Raw genomic sequence first — 15612 nt, 5'->3', positions numbered from 1 at the left:
AATTAAGGACTATATCAGCCTCCCTTAGTAGCTCTGTTATAATTACAATATTGGTTTTGGTCTGACCAGATAGATAATGGTCTGACAAAACCATTTTATTTTTATTAGTAAATTTAGGTTTCGCTATCCTTATCTTTAGCGTTGTCGGGATTTGGTGATTGTGATAATAGTGCAGTGAAATATTGTTTTTCTTTTGAATGTAATTATCCTTTTATAAACCTGGGTATTCAATTAAACTGAAAATCATACACTCATTTAGTTAGTGTTTGATATTTGTTTTTCTATGAATTACAGAAACAAAACTGTTTCTAAAGAAAAGTTAGTAAGTAAAACTAACATTACAATCAGTTGATCTGAGTAAAATTTAACCGCGTGTTTACGTGGTCCATTAAAAATTGAGATTAATTAATAATTTAGATTTTTGCGCAATTATAACTGAAAGGTTGTACAGAAGTGGCCTGAAGATTACTGTTCTTTATATAATATATGTTTATTCGGTAGTTTTATCAAAAAATTTACTTACTGTCCAGGATTATACACCGACAACAGTGAGCTTGGGTAAGGGGACATTATCGATAAACTTGTAAATGTGATTTTGAAAGTTTAATGGGAACATCATGGTGTACACTAAGTCATGGACATGTTTATTAGAAATTTACCAGTTAGGTCAACTAAAGCTCCTGTAAAGTTATAAAGAACAAGCGTGAGGTAAATATAAGTCGATTCTAAAGTGTGAATGAAAGTACTTAGAAATACATCACTGACCTAAGAGAAATTACATCATTTACGCTTGACCTATCTATGTAAGCACGTTGTTGATCAAAGTGAATAAATATGTTGTATCTTGATGGATTCACTTTTATTTAATCGTTTCTGAGGTGTTTTATGTTTTAGTGAGTATTGTGTTTGGCAGATGCTAGTTATTGTGTATACTGGTAGGTATCCTATGACGTTTTATGTTTGGTTTGGTTTGGTTTGTTTTGAATTTCGCGTAAAGCTACACGAGGGCAATCTGCCCTAGCCATCCCTAATTTAACAGTTTAAGACTAGAGGGAAGGCAACTAGTTATCGCCACCCACCGCCAATTCTTGAGCTACTCTTTTACCAAGGAACAGTGAGATTAACCGTCACAATATAACGCCCCCACGGCTGAAAGAGCGAGCATGTATAGCGTGACGGGGATTCGAACCCGCGACCCTCATATTACGAGTCGAGTGCTTTTTATATTTGGTGGGTGGTACGTAATGTATTCTAGTAGCTGTAAATGTTTTTTTATATAGTGTATAAAGATGTTTTGTATAATGCTCGATGTTCGGTGACTTTTTCTGCATAATGATGTTTATACAACGATGCCGGTTTCTTTTGAAGATGGAAACTAGTGATATTTTGGATACTTAGTTGTACAACTATGTTTATTCATAGTGTATTTTTAAGGTTGTTCAGTTTACTTCCCACATTTTGCTCTATTGAAGTTGTGTGTTGGTATTTCTTTTGTATATGTATTATTTATAGCAGACAGGTATTTATGTTTTAATTACCCCTTAACAAAAAACTATGCACTTTCCATCTCGCTGCCACTACTAACTGTGCACGAGGAAATGCGCGCACATGGCTCAACCGTCAGGCCTAATATGGAAGTAGCTGGGAAACCACGACGGAGGAAGCGAACGGCATCCTAATGACTTGCCTGCGCTACCACATACAGCTACACTGTTTCTAGAAGGTTGAACTACTTTAACAGTTAAATGTCACAATAATTTTTCATATTTAGATTCAGGATTGGAGAAAACTTTCATCCTGTTTTGTAAACTCTTCAGTCGGAAGGTTAACTTAAGAGTTGTTTTTTTCTAAGAAGACGTTTCGGTCTTTTATCATTTTGACGGGTGTTCAACCTGTTATACAGTATTAGGTATATCTAATCATTTTATATACCTTGCATATGTCAACTCTTCCCCAGTTACTTCCTAGTGGCTTGAATTTTAGTTCAACCTTTGATTAGAGTTATTTAGTTGTTGATATGTGTGTTTCGTTCAAATATTTTATTTATTTTAACGTGTTGTTGTTGAGGTGATACGGATTTATAGTATCTGCTGCATATTAATACGGAATGCGGCTGCGTTATAAGTATACAAGACTTTTATATTCTACTTTACACTGCTGTCAGATTATGTATCATTTTGACAATTGACATTGTCACAATCTGTTTTTAATAACTAAGATGTGTGTTTAGTTTTCTCTTCAGTATAGTATAGGTGACCAGTGTAGTTGTGGTGACTAGAATATTTTTAGTGTTGGGTGGTGATAGCGTTAAAAGGCTTTTAAGTTAATGATCTCTTTGAAAGTTCTATGATGGGTGAAACTGAATTCTTCAGTACTCCTCTCACGTCGTCACTTTCTATAGAAAAATGCCCAGAACAATAAAGAATCTGTGGAAGTTATCTAAACTTACCAGTTTTTATAGTACTCCACTTTTGCATCCATGCTGTAAAACTAAAAAGACATCCCATGAAGATAAGCCGTAGCATGTTTTCATCATGCTTTCAGACTTCCAAGTTTAGAATTAGTAATTGTGGCAACAACGTACAACTTCGTCACCAAAAGAACTTGAAACAGAACTCCCACTACACTATGAACCCCACCATTTAAACGCTTTTGATTAAAAGCCCGCAAACTGTCCAACAAACATTAATTTGTTGCAATATATTATTTGTTATGATGTCCATTGCTTTATAAAAAATAAGGAACCATTGTATAATTTTCTTTAAAATAACAAAGATAAACAATTTAATTTGCATCATCGAGAGAAATTACGTTTTAGAATCGAGACTATCAACTTCAGTGATAGTGTTTGTTTTTCTATGAAAGGTCACTCAAATAAAAACTTGTTTTTAGTAATGTGGCAGTCCCCCTGCCACTCGTTGAAAAAACGCAGTTTGTTTTGTAATGTTTGTATATAATGACGTGTTGTTTAAGACAGTAAATACAGAAGAAAACAGGACGCAACACATTACTTACAAAGCTAAAATCAGGGGTTCGATACCCCTCGGTAGACTCAGCTGATAGCCTTATGTGGCTTTGCTATAAGAAAACACACACAAAAAACATTACATTTTTAAACGAGATCAAATCAGAAAGTGTCAACGTTTAGTCCAGTATTTTTTGGCGTTCTTTATGAATGGCAGAACTTCATGTATAGGCGGTACTATTTAACCAATATGCATATATAAAATTTGTTATTTTCGCAGTAAATCTAAAGCCTATTAATATTGATATGTAAGAAAATATAAAACGTGTAGCTGTCAGTGTAAAAGAGGCTTAGACATATTGATACATATCTTAATACAAATGCTTCCATGTAGTTTTAGTTTCGTTCTCACTAACTGCAGAGTAATTTCTGTGTGTGCTGACTTAATGTAGAATGGGTTGAAATCTTTAAATCGTCTGAAGAGAAATATTTAATAGTTTGTACTAATCTGGTTTTCTCCCTTAACGAACTAACGTCTGTCGTAGTTTTAGGCTTCCACTGTTGTGTTTTCTGTTTGATAACCTTGTCAAACCGGAGCTTCAAATATTTGGTGACGTTAAGTGGAACGACATGATTCATGTAGTATCTTGGTACGTGAGCTGTAATGTATCAAACGTGCATGCATACATTATTCGTAAGCACGTATCCGGTAGAAAACAATAGAAATGTAAAAGCTACAATAAACTAATAAGATAGGAATTATATCCCTAAAATGTTTATGGTTTTTCAGAAATATAAGACCAAAATAACTTCTGATAACATGTTGATGTTGATTCACACATTAACAGGTATAAGTGAACTTTTCAAATGTATAATTGTCATAAAAGATATTTAAGATAAAAATGATGTTAGTATATGCAGTGTTACTGTAATAAAGCCATTTGTTATTTAGCAATCAAAATAAGTGTGAATTATCACATAACACATGTTTAAGAAAAATCTTTGAGTTACTTTCGTTCTAATTACCTATTGTTCCATTTCATTCCCCCAGGGTTAACACTTTGTTTGCTTGTAAGGGAAATAAATGTAAAGTTGTAGTTATGAGAATGAAAGTAAACATTATTTCCTTCAGTGATAGGCCAGGTGATAATTGGAGGTTACAACCTTCTGTATTTTCTAATGGGATTGTAAATCACTTGGGTAGCAGTTATTCTTATTTCAACCAAGACAATCAAAAGATAAAGTAGTCTAAATCCAATAATAGTGGCTATCTTTTGTGTCAAGCAAATATTCTGTGTCTGAATAAAACCGTTCATGGTATTTTTTGCACAATTGTTTCAGTCAAGCTCCATTATTTCTTTTGCATGAACTCAGTTACTCAGAATTACTTTCTCATAAGCATTTTAGTTGAATATTATGTTATTATGCAGATCTCTCTATTTTCTTTGAGAGAAACAAGCTCAACCTAAAAATACTAGAGTATTTGATGTTTTAATTAAAGATCCATCAGGCTTGGCCTACTTGTTATCTGGCTGGTTGACTTGTATTATCTGAATGTCTTGGTATCTGCTAATCAGCTTTGAGTGAAATTATACAATAGATTTTTCAACATCAGAAATAATTATAAAATGTTAGTTTCACTGTGGTAAGACTTATTGATTGTCATCATGTGACAAGACCACCTCAGTTGTTGACTATGGCTTATTTCTACATTTATGAGAATTAATTATGTAGTTTTTATTAAGAGTATTTTCATTTATTACAGTATTTCTACATACATTTATTTAATAAAACGTACTCACCTCTGTATTCAGGAAAAAGAATATTGACCTCTATAACTATTTTGTGTTAATTTGTGACTTCAGTCTTCAAGTTAATTTTTCAGTCAGAAAGTGACCTGGTTAAGAGTAAAAAATAGTAACAAACATAACTTTTTCCTCTGTGTATTTTGTGTAAAATTGAATTCTTGAAAGTGCCTTAATATAAACTGTTAGCTCAGTTAGTTGAGTACTTCATTGTAGTGGAAGTAGTCCCATGTTAAAATTCTGCTTTCTATAAACTGGAAGTAGTGGGATTATCAGAATTTGAAGGTGCTGTTATTGAATATCTGTAAGTGTGTATGTGTAATTTAGAATAAAATAGGTAAGTATACAAAACAATGTAGAAAAGATAGATGAATCTACTCAGTTGGTGAATACAGATCATTTGAAATGAATCCTTTACTTTTCTTTCGTCTTTCAACTGTTTGTCCAACCACCAAAGAAGACACATGGAAATCAAGTAAAATATACAACTGTTATAAATACACTTGTACAATATTATGAGTATTAGTGTATATACTAAATATATACATTAACCCTATGTGTATAAGTGGGGTTAAAATACACACTTTACAGCCTTTGACAGAATGCCATTTACTGTGGTATTATGTATTTGATGTCAGAGTTGTCACCTATTTGTATTTAAACATGCACTGTACACTGGTATAGTGACACTTCTCAGTAGAGGAGAGAAATCATGCAAGAATACTGAGAAAACTGTAAATATGCACTTTGGATGTCCTAGAGTTATACAAATGCAATTTATAAAGAGTATAATGGGAAAATATTTTTTGTTCTTCTATGAAAATCATCTTGCACTTTGTTTTCTCAGAGTCTTTGTCAGACTGATGACATCAATTCACAACCATGTGTTGAGAACAAACACTTATCACGTGTAGTATTTTGTGTACAACAGACTTGTACCTTTTACCAAAAACTTGCCACATTCATTAAGATATGTATAGTAATTTTAAAATAATAGTCAACATTACTTTTCCAATACAGCCTCAGTCCTGTTGACTAAGCCGGTGCACACTGGCTTAAGAATTGTGTGTATCATTGATAACATTTTCTGTTTGTTTTTCATAACAAGTAATAAGCTCTCTCATCAAGTTTATATAATTGTAAATTAGCATCAGCATATAAAGAAATGGTCTATCTCTAGGTCAGCTCTTCAGACACTTCACAAGGTCAGTGAAAAAGCCAGAGCCTATAATTATTTCACCTGTGGAGGAACACACCAGTGGATTGAGTATTATGAGGAACGTATTCAGTCAGACCAATCTTGCCTGAATGAATGGTGAGCCTCTTCAACAAAAACACTTAAGATTTAATGACATCTATTTTGATATGTGATATAAACAGTTTAAGTTTGGTCAGAAGATTTTCTGACCTATAACATAAATAACTTAGGCTTAACTCTTATCATTTTCCTTCTGAACCATGAATAGTTCAGACTTAGTTAGAATTGCTGTGTCTGTAATATAACTACTTCATATTTGACCATTTTTTCCCCATCTCTTAAGCATTTTTCTGTGTGGGTAGTTCATGTTTCTCTATGCTTTTTGGAAATTGAAGTTGCTAAGAATTGTCTCACTAGTTGGTTACCCCCCTAACTCAGTTGTTAAGCACTTGCATATGGTGTACAGGCAGTCCTGTGTTTAAATCCTACTCAATAGAGACTTACAAAATGAGACTCCTATAGCTTTTGAGCAGACTGTTATTGTATGTATGTAAGTGTACATGTTTGTGTAATTATTGAGGACAATTATTGCTAGACTCACTTCAAATAACCATTTACAGATTTTCACAAACAATTGCTCTTTGCAATATAAATAAGATTTACTGTATATCTGTTGTATAAACATTATAAGCTTTAGCAGATAAACTTTCTATGTAGAACATAAATATTTTAGGTTTAACCTGAATAATTTCTTTCCATAATAGAAACATTTGTGTCTTGACCATAATCATTTTGTAACTATTACATTAACACCTATGAATGAACCACATATAATTTTGTTTACAGTTCATGTACCAGAAACTTAGTGTTTACAGAATTATTGTGTTATTTACACAGGCATATTATGGGAGATTTGCAGTCCAAAAGGCCATTACGTATTGATGAAGCAGGCTTCACGTAAGTTTGCACTCTTTTCTTAAAAAATTGTTTATTTCAATGATATTTGATAATCATTAAAGTAATATTGATTGCATTATTTATTTGTTTAATATATTAAAAGTAAAAAAATCATTTATGCAAAATATGCAATACAGTTGAACTAAGGAAAGACTTATAAAACAGACATTTTTAGCACACTAAAGTTTTGGATATATATTTGTTATTACAAGAAATGAAGGGTAAAATCAAATTAGTACAAAATTCTTTGAAACTTATTGTATTGTAATGCTATCAGACCAACAGAAAAGGAAGAAACTCAGAAAGTTATTCGAGGGAAGCTGAAAGAAATCATGATGTCTGTGGATCTAGAGGAAGTTACTAGTAAATATGTAAGTATAGGGGTGGAAAATTGGAAGTTATTATGTATGTGTATCTAGAGAAAATTACTAGTAGGTTTGAGATAGACAAATAGGATGTATTTGGATCTATAGAAAATTTGTAAATGAGGCAGTATGGAAAGATACACTGCCTTTAAATCTTGAAGAAGTTACTAGCAGATACTTAGATGCAGAAGAAACTCAGAATTTGTTATGTCTGTGGAAAATTACTTATAAGAATGAAAAAAATTGTATATATATATTTGTGTTATGTATTGATCTTATCAGTTCTGTGTCTTTATCAGAAATCAAATACATAAACTGGAAAGGATTTGTTTTCTTTTCACTGTCCTAAAATGACATTGGAGAATTTCTTTTTTGAAAATAGATTTTTTAAAAGAGCTTAAAATTTCCTGTGGTAGTTGAACAAAATATCAAAATGATAAATCTTCATTTAATGCAGATTATTAAATAATATATGTTTTCAGCCATTCACTTTGGCTGGGATGTATATTTCCTAGGGTTAAACAATATTCACACTTTTGTCACATCTGTGATTTTCTTCCATATCTTTATCTAAGCACTTTACACACACATTTGTTTTAAAATTCCTTCTCTCAAGTGTATTTAGTGTCTTTTGTTAATAGCAAAATTTGGATACTTGTGTATTGCTTCAGTTTGCATCATTAGTGTTTAAACTATTATTTTAGCAAAATCTATTAAGTTTTTAAAAATTACTTTGCTTAAAGATTGAGAAGACTTGAGTTTGCAACACATAGTTTCCCTTGTGGTAGTTTGAGGTGGCAAGGAAATATATGTATAGTGTCAGATACTGGTAGCTTTTAAAATCAGTAACAGTTAATAAAGAAGAAAGGTTGTTGATGTCATTTAAGTGTAAAATCTTTTGTGTTTTTAAGTGTGTAATGTAAATGTTAAAGATAAGTTTTCATTCTTCCAATGTAGATTCGTAAAAAACTGGAAGAAGAAATGGGGCAGAAATTGAATAAGTATAAATCGTATATTGACCAGGAAATGTTAACAATCTTAGGCCAGATGGATGCTCCCACTGAGATATTTGATTACCTGTATCTTGGCTCTGAATGGAATGCATCAAACTTTGAGGAGCTGAGAAACAAAGGGTATAGTTATGTTTCTTAAACAATGAAGAACTTTCTGTAACATTTTCTGTTTTTTTGGAATATTAATGTAACTTTTTTTTCATTTTCTTTTATGACTAACTTTAAAAATATACTAGTGAAAAACACAAACTTTAACTCTAAAATGATATTGATTTTCACCTGAGTTGTTTTTATTTCACAAAGCTTCAGGTAAAATACCATCATTGAATGACTGATACCTAAGAGTTTTTTGGAATGTTTTTTATATATTATTTTGACATTGTTTCTTTTATAGTGTATTTTATGTTTGTGTCCTTTGGAATAAGGTTTCTTGTAATTCTACACTTTATTTCTTTTAAGCATCCATGAGTTTGAACATAGGAGAACATGCTGCCATGTTTCAGCCGTGCTACATCTGCCATATCAAGTGCCGATGAGACCTTTCCATAGTACCAGGGCTCATCAGGCTAACTAGGATATGACAGGCATGGCAATGGTATAAGTGCTGTATGTATCATTAATTTTCATTTACAAGTATTTCCAACAGTATAAAATATTCGATTTAACTAATATTGTCGATAATAGTGAAGGATGACATATTTACTAAGTAGGTTGAAGAAAGTTAAGGCTGCATCAAGGTATTGGTTGCTGAGTCAAAATATTTTTTTCTTAGAATTGTCTTTCCAAAATTAGGGCATCTTCCATTATGTAGCATCTTACAAGGCATAAAATATGGTAACATATGGACTAACACTTAGAAGTTTATTATTAAAAAATGAAACTTAAAGGTTACATGTGAACAGTGCTATTGTATTTCATGGTTTAGAGTTGGACACATACTGAATGTTACCAGAGAGATTGACAACTTCTTTCCTGGAATGTTTGATTATTTCAACATCAGAGTATACGATGAGGAAAGCACAGACATGCTGCCATACTGGGATAAAACCTTTCGCTACATCAGAAAGGCCAAGTATGTATCGATTCACTCCAAAATCAACTACAATGGGACACATCATAGTGAAAAAAAAAAAAGAAAAAAAAAGAGATTCTGTTGCTATATATACAGAACATTAATGACTGTGTGATACTTCTGCCTAGTTGTTAGTAAAAGGAAATAACTTGTTTGTGGAATATATTAGATAGCTTGTATTATTAATGAAGTAATAAAATAGACCTTTCAAGCTTTTCAGAAATAATCAGAGTTAATTTAATGCCTACTGTTGAAGTTTATTTTCCCTTCCCATATCTTTGTGAATGTATTTTTAAAAGTTAGTCATGTTTCACAAAACCTTTTTTGTGTCACTTGGTTATTTATTAAAATATACTGTTTCCAGAAATCAGGGATCTAAAGTGCTAGTGCACTGTAAAATGGGAATCAGCCGGTCAGCATCAGTTGTGATAGCCTATGCAATGAAAGCTTATGACTGGAACCTCAAAAAAGCCATAGAATATGTCAAGAACAAGAGAAACTGTATAAAGCCAAACAGTGGTTTTATGAAACAGTTAGAAATCTATGAAGGAATCCTTGATGCAAGGTATGTAATATCAAAGTTTTCTTTGGATTTAGTGTCACATTCATTCTGAAACTCATCTGTGAAAAAAACAACAAAAAACTACCATTTTCTGCCTCACTATCAGATTAACATCAAACTTCCTCTGAAAAATTTATTTATTTGCCCATAATTATTTGGCAGATTCACACAACTTTGAATAGAAATGAAAATATCTTTCTTGTCTTGTTCTTAGATTTGTGCATCTTCCTCTAATAAAAATTAGTGTTTACCCTGACTCACTGTCAAATTCAAACTGAACTTCTTATTACAGAAATTAAATGTGTTTCCTTATTCACTTTGACAAGCATTAGTGTGACTGTTGGGACCATGATCTTATAAACTATGTACATGTAAAGATTAAATTTAAAATCAATACGAAATAAGTTTTACTAGTTTTACACTAATCTTAATACGATTTATTATGTAAGATGCAATTTTAAAGATCTTATTATTATTGAAATTTTAAATTAAGCACATTAAAAAAATTCTAATAAAACTATATTAATTTATAAGTTTATTAGTAACAATACAAACGAGGTTTCATCTATAAGGGCAGTAATGTTTCAAAAATTTAGATCTAGATTTGGCAAGTGTTATTTAATGGCTTATCAGATGTTGAAGTTTGATTATATACAAACTACTTTCATATTGTCATTAAAATTAATATTAAAATGAAGGTTTATAGAGCTGAGAAGAGTGCAAGCTCAGTTTTCCACTTTGCCTCTTTTTCTTTGAATGTGTGAATGAGTAGTGACAAAGGAGTAAAGAGTTTTGTCCTTTTGTTTTATTTTTCTAGCAAGCAAAGACACAACAGTTTGTGGCGGTCAAAGTCTGAAACAAATCTCAAGCCTCCAGAGCAAAACAAATATCCTGGTAAAAAAGATATCTGTAGTGAAGCTTATGCACCGAAGCAAATACCATTCTTATTAACTATTCCTGGAATCATATGTCGTCCTAAGTCTTGGTCTCCTGATGATGGTAGTGCTGATATGTTTCTACCATTTAACACAGGTATAATGGCTTGTAATAAAATATTTTCAGCTAGGTGTTCATGGTCACATTATACATTCATAACAGTTATGAATTCTGCAGAAGAATTGCAAGTAAAGTTTCAATTGCAATTTTTAAATATGTTAAAGATAATCCTTATTAGACATATGCAATTAATGCATAATAATATTCATAAAGTATTTTGTCTTGATATTATAATTTGTTTTATTTTAACCGCTAAAACATATATATTTACCATCATTAGAAAACCAGGGACAGTCAGAAGATGACTGGACTAGAAGACGCAGATTGGATACCGATCCTTTGTGCTATGGAGATGTCAACCAACCAGATGGGGATCTTCTTAAAGTTCCACCTACATGTTTGCCTAAAGTGTCTTCCATAAAAGACAGAATCAATGAATTGGTATCCCATGTTTCCTCCTCCTTGGATCCTCCTAAACTGGATGTTCCAAGTAGATCTGGTCTTGTACTTAATCTTGCCACACAGTTTGAAAGTTGTTCTAAATCCAGCTCTCCTGTGGATGAGGGAATTACTTTCACAGTCCCTGTAGAAAACGTAGAAGCTGTAGTTTCCCAGACCAAACCTCTTGTTCCCAAACATCAGGCTATTCTTATAAAGCCAGGACCATGGGATATTGTTTCTAACCAACAGATGCTGTCAGTTGCTGATGAAGAGATGAAGTCAGTGGAAAAAGAGGCATTGAAATCTGAATCTTCTGATCAGTTATTTCAGCAGAATGAAGCAGATTGCAATGAAGTATTCAGTTCTAACTCAAGAGAGCCAGTTGTTTTAACACCTGGAAATGTAAAAAGACAAAAGGAAGAATTTGAAATCCTAACTCAACTACTTCAAAGTTCCTCGAAAAAACATTCAGATATTTTACCCAGCAAAATTAATACTCCATACACAAAAACTAGTCATGCCAGTCCAGAAGTTGTGCCATTGACAGGTAGTCCAGCAGGAGAAAATAGAGTCTTTCTTTGGTCCAGACAGAGTTCCTTTACTTCAACTGATAGTCAGTCTTCTTTATCATCACCATCTTTTTACAAAGACTGCACTAAAACAGCAAATGATCCAAAAAGTAGATTTCTGTATGACAAAGAGAGCATCCCTTGGATGCCTGGAACTGTTCAACGAACCAAACAGGAGATTGAAAAAAAGAATCCTGAAGCTGGTAAGGGTTTCATTTCTCACTCGGCTCCTACTACACCCTCAGCATCTATACATGTCCAACGGTCTCAAAGCTTACGGTGTGACAAAAGATCTCTGTCCACCATGTTTCCTGAGAGATATCCTTTACCGGTTTCTGGGAAGTCACGGAAGAGTGCAAATGAAGCTGAGGATCTACATTCTTGTGATAACCTCCAACAACAAGAGATGTGTCACAGTCTCAGTATGCCATCAGTGGTCGAGATTATTGCTGAGTCTATCAACAGGACTCCTAACATTGTAAATAACGCCACAGAAAAACCTTTACACATGATGCAAAATGAAAGCAACATGGCTGTTTCACCAATACAGATTAACCATGAAGGTGATTTCTCTTTACTCTCTAAAAACCTGATTAACTCCTCAGTTGCAAATAAGAATACCACAAAATTTGGAGAATATGTTTCTGAGTGTATAAACCCTTTAATATATGGAGTTGTGCATCAGTACCAACCAGCAAGATATCTAGATGATGATGATATACAAGTGGAACCTGAAGAAAGCCATAATGGAGAAGTAAAAAGAATTACTCTGGAACTAGAAACCAAGTCCAGTTTAGGACAGATCAAAAATCAATCACAAGAGCATCAGTTGACTCAAAAAGATACATATAGTTCAATGGAGAGATCTATCAGTCTCCCATCATCACCAGAAGTTGAAAATAGGCGTATTTTACCAACTCATAAGGCTTGTTCAGGACAAAAATCAAGTTGCAAGAATTCCTTTATTTCTTTAAAATCTCCAACCTGTCTGTCATTTTCACCTTCTAAATTTTTTCACAAACCCAAGTTAAATAGAGGTCATCTACAGAGGGGTGGAGCACCCAGTATGCCTAATTTGTCATTCAAATCATAGTACATGAAAAAACATGGTTCCAAAAATATAGGAACTAGTTGTTTAAAAAATGTTGCACATTTATCAAGCAGTAGCTTCCACAAAAAGACTTTGTACATTTTCAAAGAAAAAAATATCTTGAAAACCTTATCTGGTTCACTTTTAAGCTCTTCCAACTCAAATCCAGGAATTTAATGTTTCACTTTCACTTGCCTGGAATGCCAAGGAAAATATGCAGTCATTCTCTGAATAGACAGAGTTCTTTTCAAAATTGTTTGCTCTGGTAGTCAGTTTCTTCTGTATATGATTGTGAATATTGTAAATAAGATAAGTTTATTTGTACCAAGCACAAAAATTATATTAAGATCTCTTTTCAGCAAGTAATGAAATATTTTCATTAGCTCATCTACTTAAACAAATTTAGCAAAATTTTTGTAAAGTTAAAACTCAAATAAGAGAAGTAAAAAAATAGGTTAAATAAATGATAGTTATTGTGTGAAATCTTTGAAAATTTCTTCAAGTTTGATTTTGTAATATTTATTAAGTCATAAAATTTTCTGTTGAAAATAATTTAATATACTAGGAAAAGAAGATATGCATTTTGCATAAAATGATATACGTAAAGGTTTCAAAATGTCATTATTTATGTGAAAATGAGGGTCACTGAATGAATAAATTTTTTTTCTTACCTTATTGTTTCTTCTGTTTGGAAAAGAAAAATGTAGATGGAAAAAGTTTTTATGTTTAAGTGTAGATTAAGAAATTATTAGAAACTAAAATGGGAAAAAAATGAATTAAATTGTAACAATTCACCTCATTAGGAACAAATAACTAATTAACAAGACACATTACAGGCAAAAAGTAATACAAATATTCCTTGGAGTTAAATTCCACTAAAAAGGTAGAAGTTAACATTTGAGTGTTACAGGTTATTTCACTTGACAAAGAAGGATTTCATATTCATAACATTACATGGAATTTCTCTCAAATTTATGTTTTATAGTTTTTGAAACATAAAAGCTGTTTATATTTACAACAAAAAATTATATTCCACAAATGAAAATTTTCTGGAATTCACTTAGTGTGAAGAATGTAAAAAAAAATTGACAAGTTTCAAACAAACCAGGTTTCTATGAAATAAAGGAAAAATGTTTTTTATACAATCCCTATCCAGTGTTTGAACATTCATAGTTGTACAGTAATTTGTAGTTCACATATTTTAAGTACAATTTTTCAAATGCTTTAGAAAAAACTGAATAAAAATATGCTACTGCTCAATTATATGTAGCCAATTCAATAGATAAGTAAGTAAATGACACACAAAAAAAGCCTCTTTGATGGTTACTCAGGCCACATCTGTAGCATATACTTTCCTTTTAATTATGCGGTAGTTTTGACTTGGTCTGAATATGATAAGTTGTGCATTGCCTCTTCCTGGCCAAATTAAACAGTCATTAGAATAAACTGTTGTGACATGAATAACAATTCATATGTTGGTAACAGCAAAATTAAACAATCTAAAAAAAACTTTAGCTTCACATAAGGAAAGACAAACTGTTTCTGTGTGCTAAAAATTTCTACTAAAATCCATTATTTAGGGAGATGTGAAACATATTTCTAGAGCTGAGCACCATGATGGTAATTAAACTCATTTAACAAGGTATATACCAAGATAAAAGGATTCAAGTATTTAGTCAAATATAACACACTTTTTTTCACTAGAAAAACCCAAGTTTCAATTGTTGACCTGCTTCATCAAAAACAGTCCTTTTTCATTGTTTTCCTGATAATGACATGAGAGCAACAACTAAAATAAAGGGTATTAATACATTTGTATTTAGTTTATTAGTTACCAAACAAACATTTTGAAAAATGTGCTCTCACCTGTAAATAAATTATCATGCTAAGATGAATAAGTGCTGTGTAATACATATATATATATTTGTATGTACCTTGAGGTAAACATTGTTTAGTTATAGAACGATCCTATGATTATCAAAATCTACCTTGGATTTAGCATATGCAAAAGAATTATTGTGTGTTATTTTGTTGTTGTTCTTTTTGCATTTCCCACATAATACTGTGAATTGTACCCATCAACCTTACAATACAGTCAGTTTTATTTGGGGTTACATTACACTTATGATAAAGGTTTATGTTTTTTTACATGTTGTGCAAAATTTGATGAGACTCTTCAGGTAAAAAATGTCAAAAAAACCTGAAAATGTGTCCTGGCAAAACATTTACTGGTGGTAGAAATAATGTTTTATGTGAAGAAACTGTCCATATTTTTCTTAATTCTAACACAGATTCTAATGTGAATTAATGTACAATTTAATTGAAATTGACTTAGTTATAGTTTGCAAAGAAAACAGAAATCTGAACTGATTTGGAATAAATTTTATATTGTGTTGAGTCAAAATTAAATTTTCTTGATAGAATATTTATGCCGAACTGACACGTAGTTTAACTTGTTTGAGGTTAAATACTATTATAAAGGCATTAATCACGAACTTAGAATCATGCATAAAACTATGTAAACACAGCTTTTATTCTTAATCGATTAACAATTTAATCACTGTGTATATGACTAAACT

The 15612-nt window shown here is 31.8% G+C and overlaps 1 protein-coding gene across 4 annotated transcripts in view; it reads left to right on the top strand.

The window, feature by feature from the left end:
• LOC143238089 (uncharacterized) overlaps positions 1–13703 on the top strand; it is an 85068-nt gene extending 71365 nt beyond the window's left edge. For all 4 annotated transcript variants that reach the window (XM_076478033.1, XM_076478034.1, XM_076478032.1 and 1 more), the window contains 8 exons: positions 5951–6085; positions 6866–6925; positions 7203–7296; positions 8248–8423; positions 9229–9375; positions 9740–9940; positions 10755–10969; positions 11214–13703. In XM_076478033.1, coding sequence (XP_076334148.1) covers positions 5951–6085; positions 6866–6925; positions 7203–7296; positions 8248–8423; positions 9229–9375; positions 9740–9940; positions 10755–10969; positions 11214–13036 — 2851 coding nt within the window. In that variant the 3' untranslated portion in view covers positions 13037–13703. The remainder of the gene's footprint in view (positions 1–5950; positions 6086–6865; positions 6926–7202; positions 7297–8247; positions 8424–9228; positions 9376–9739; positions 9941–10754; positions 10970–11213) is intronic.
• Positions 13704–15612: the final 1909 nt, after the last annotated feature.

Source organism: Tachypleus tridentatus, chromosome 13 (assembly GCF_004210375.1).
Source record: "Tachypleus tridentatus isolate NWPU-2018 chromosome 13, ASM421037v1, whole genome shotgun sequence".
In the NCBI taxonomy this organism is placed as follows: Eukaryota; Metazoa; Arthropoda; class Merostomata; order Xiphosura; family Limulidae; genus Tachypleus; species Tachypleus tridentatus.
Note: the sequence above shows the minus strand (reverse complement) of the source record. Positions and strands in the feature narration are given on the sequence as shown.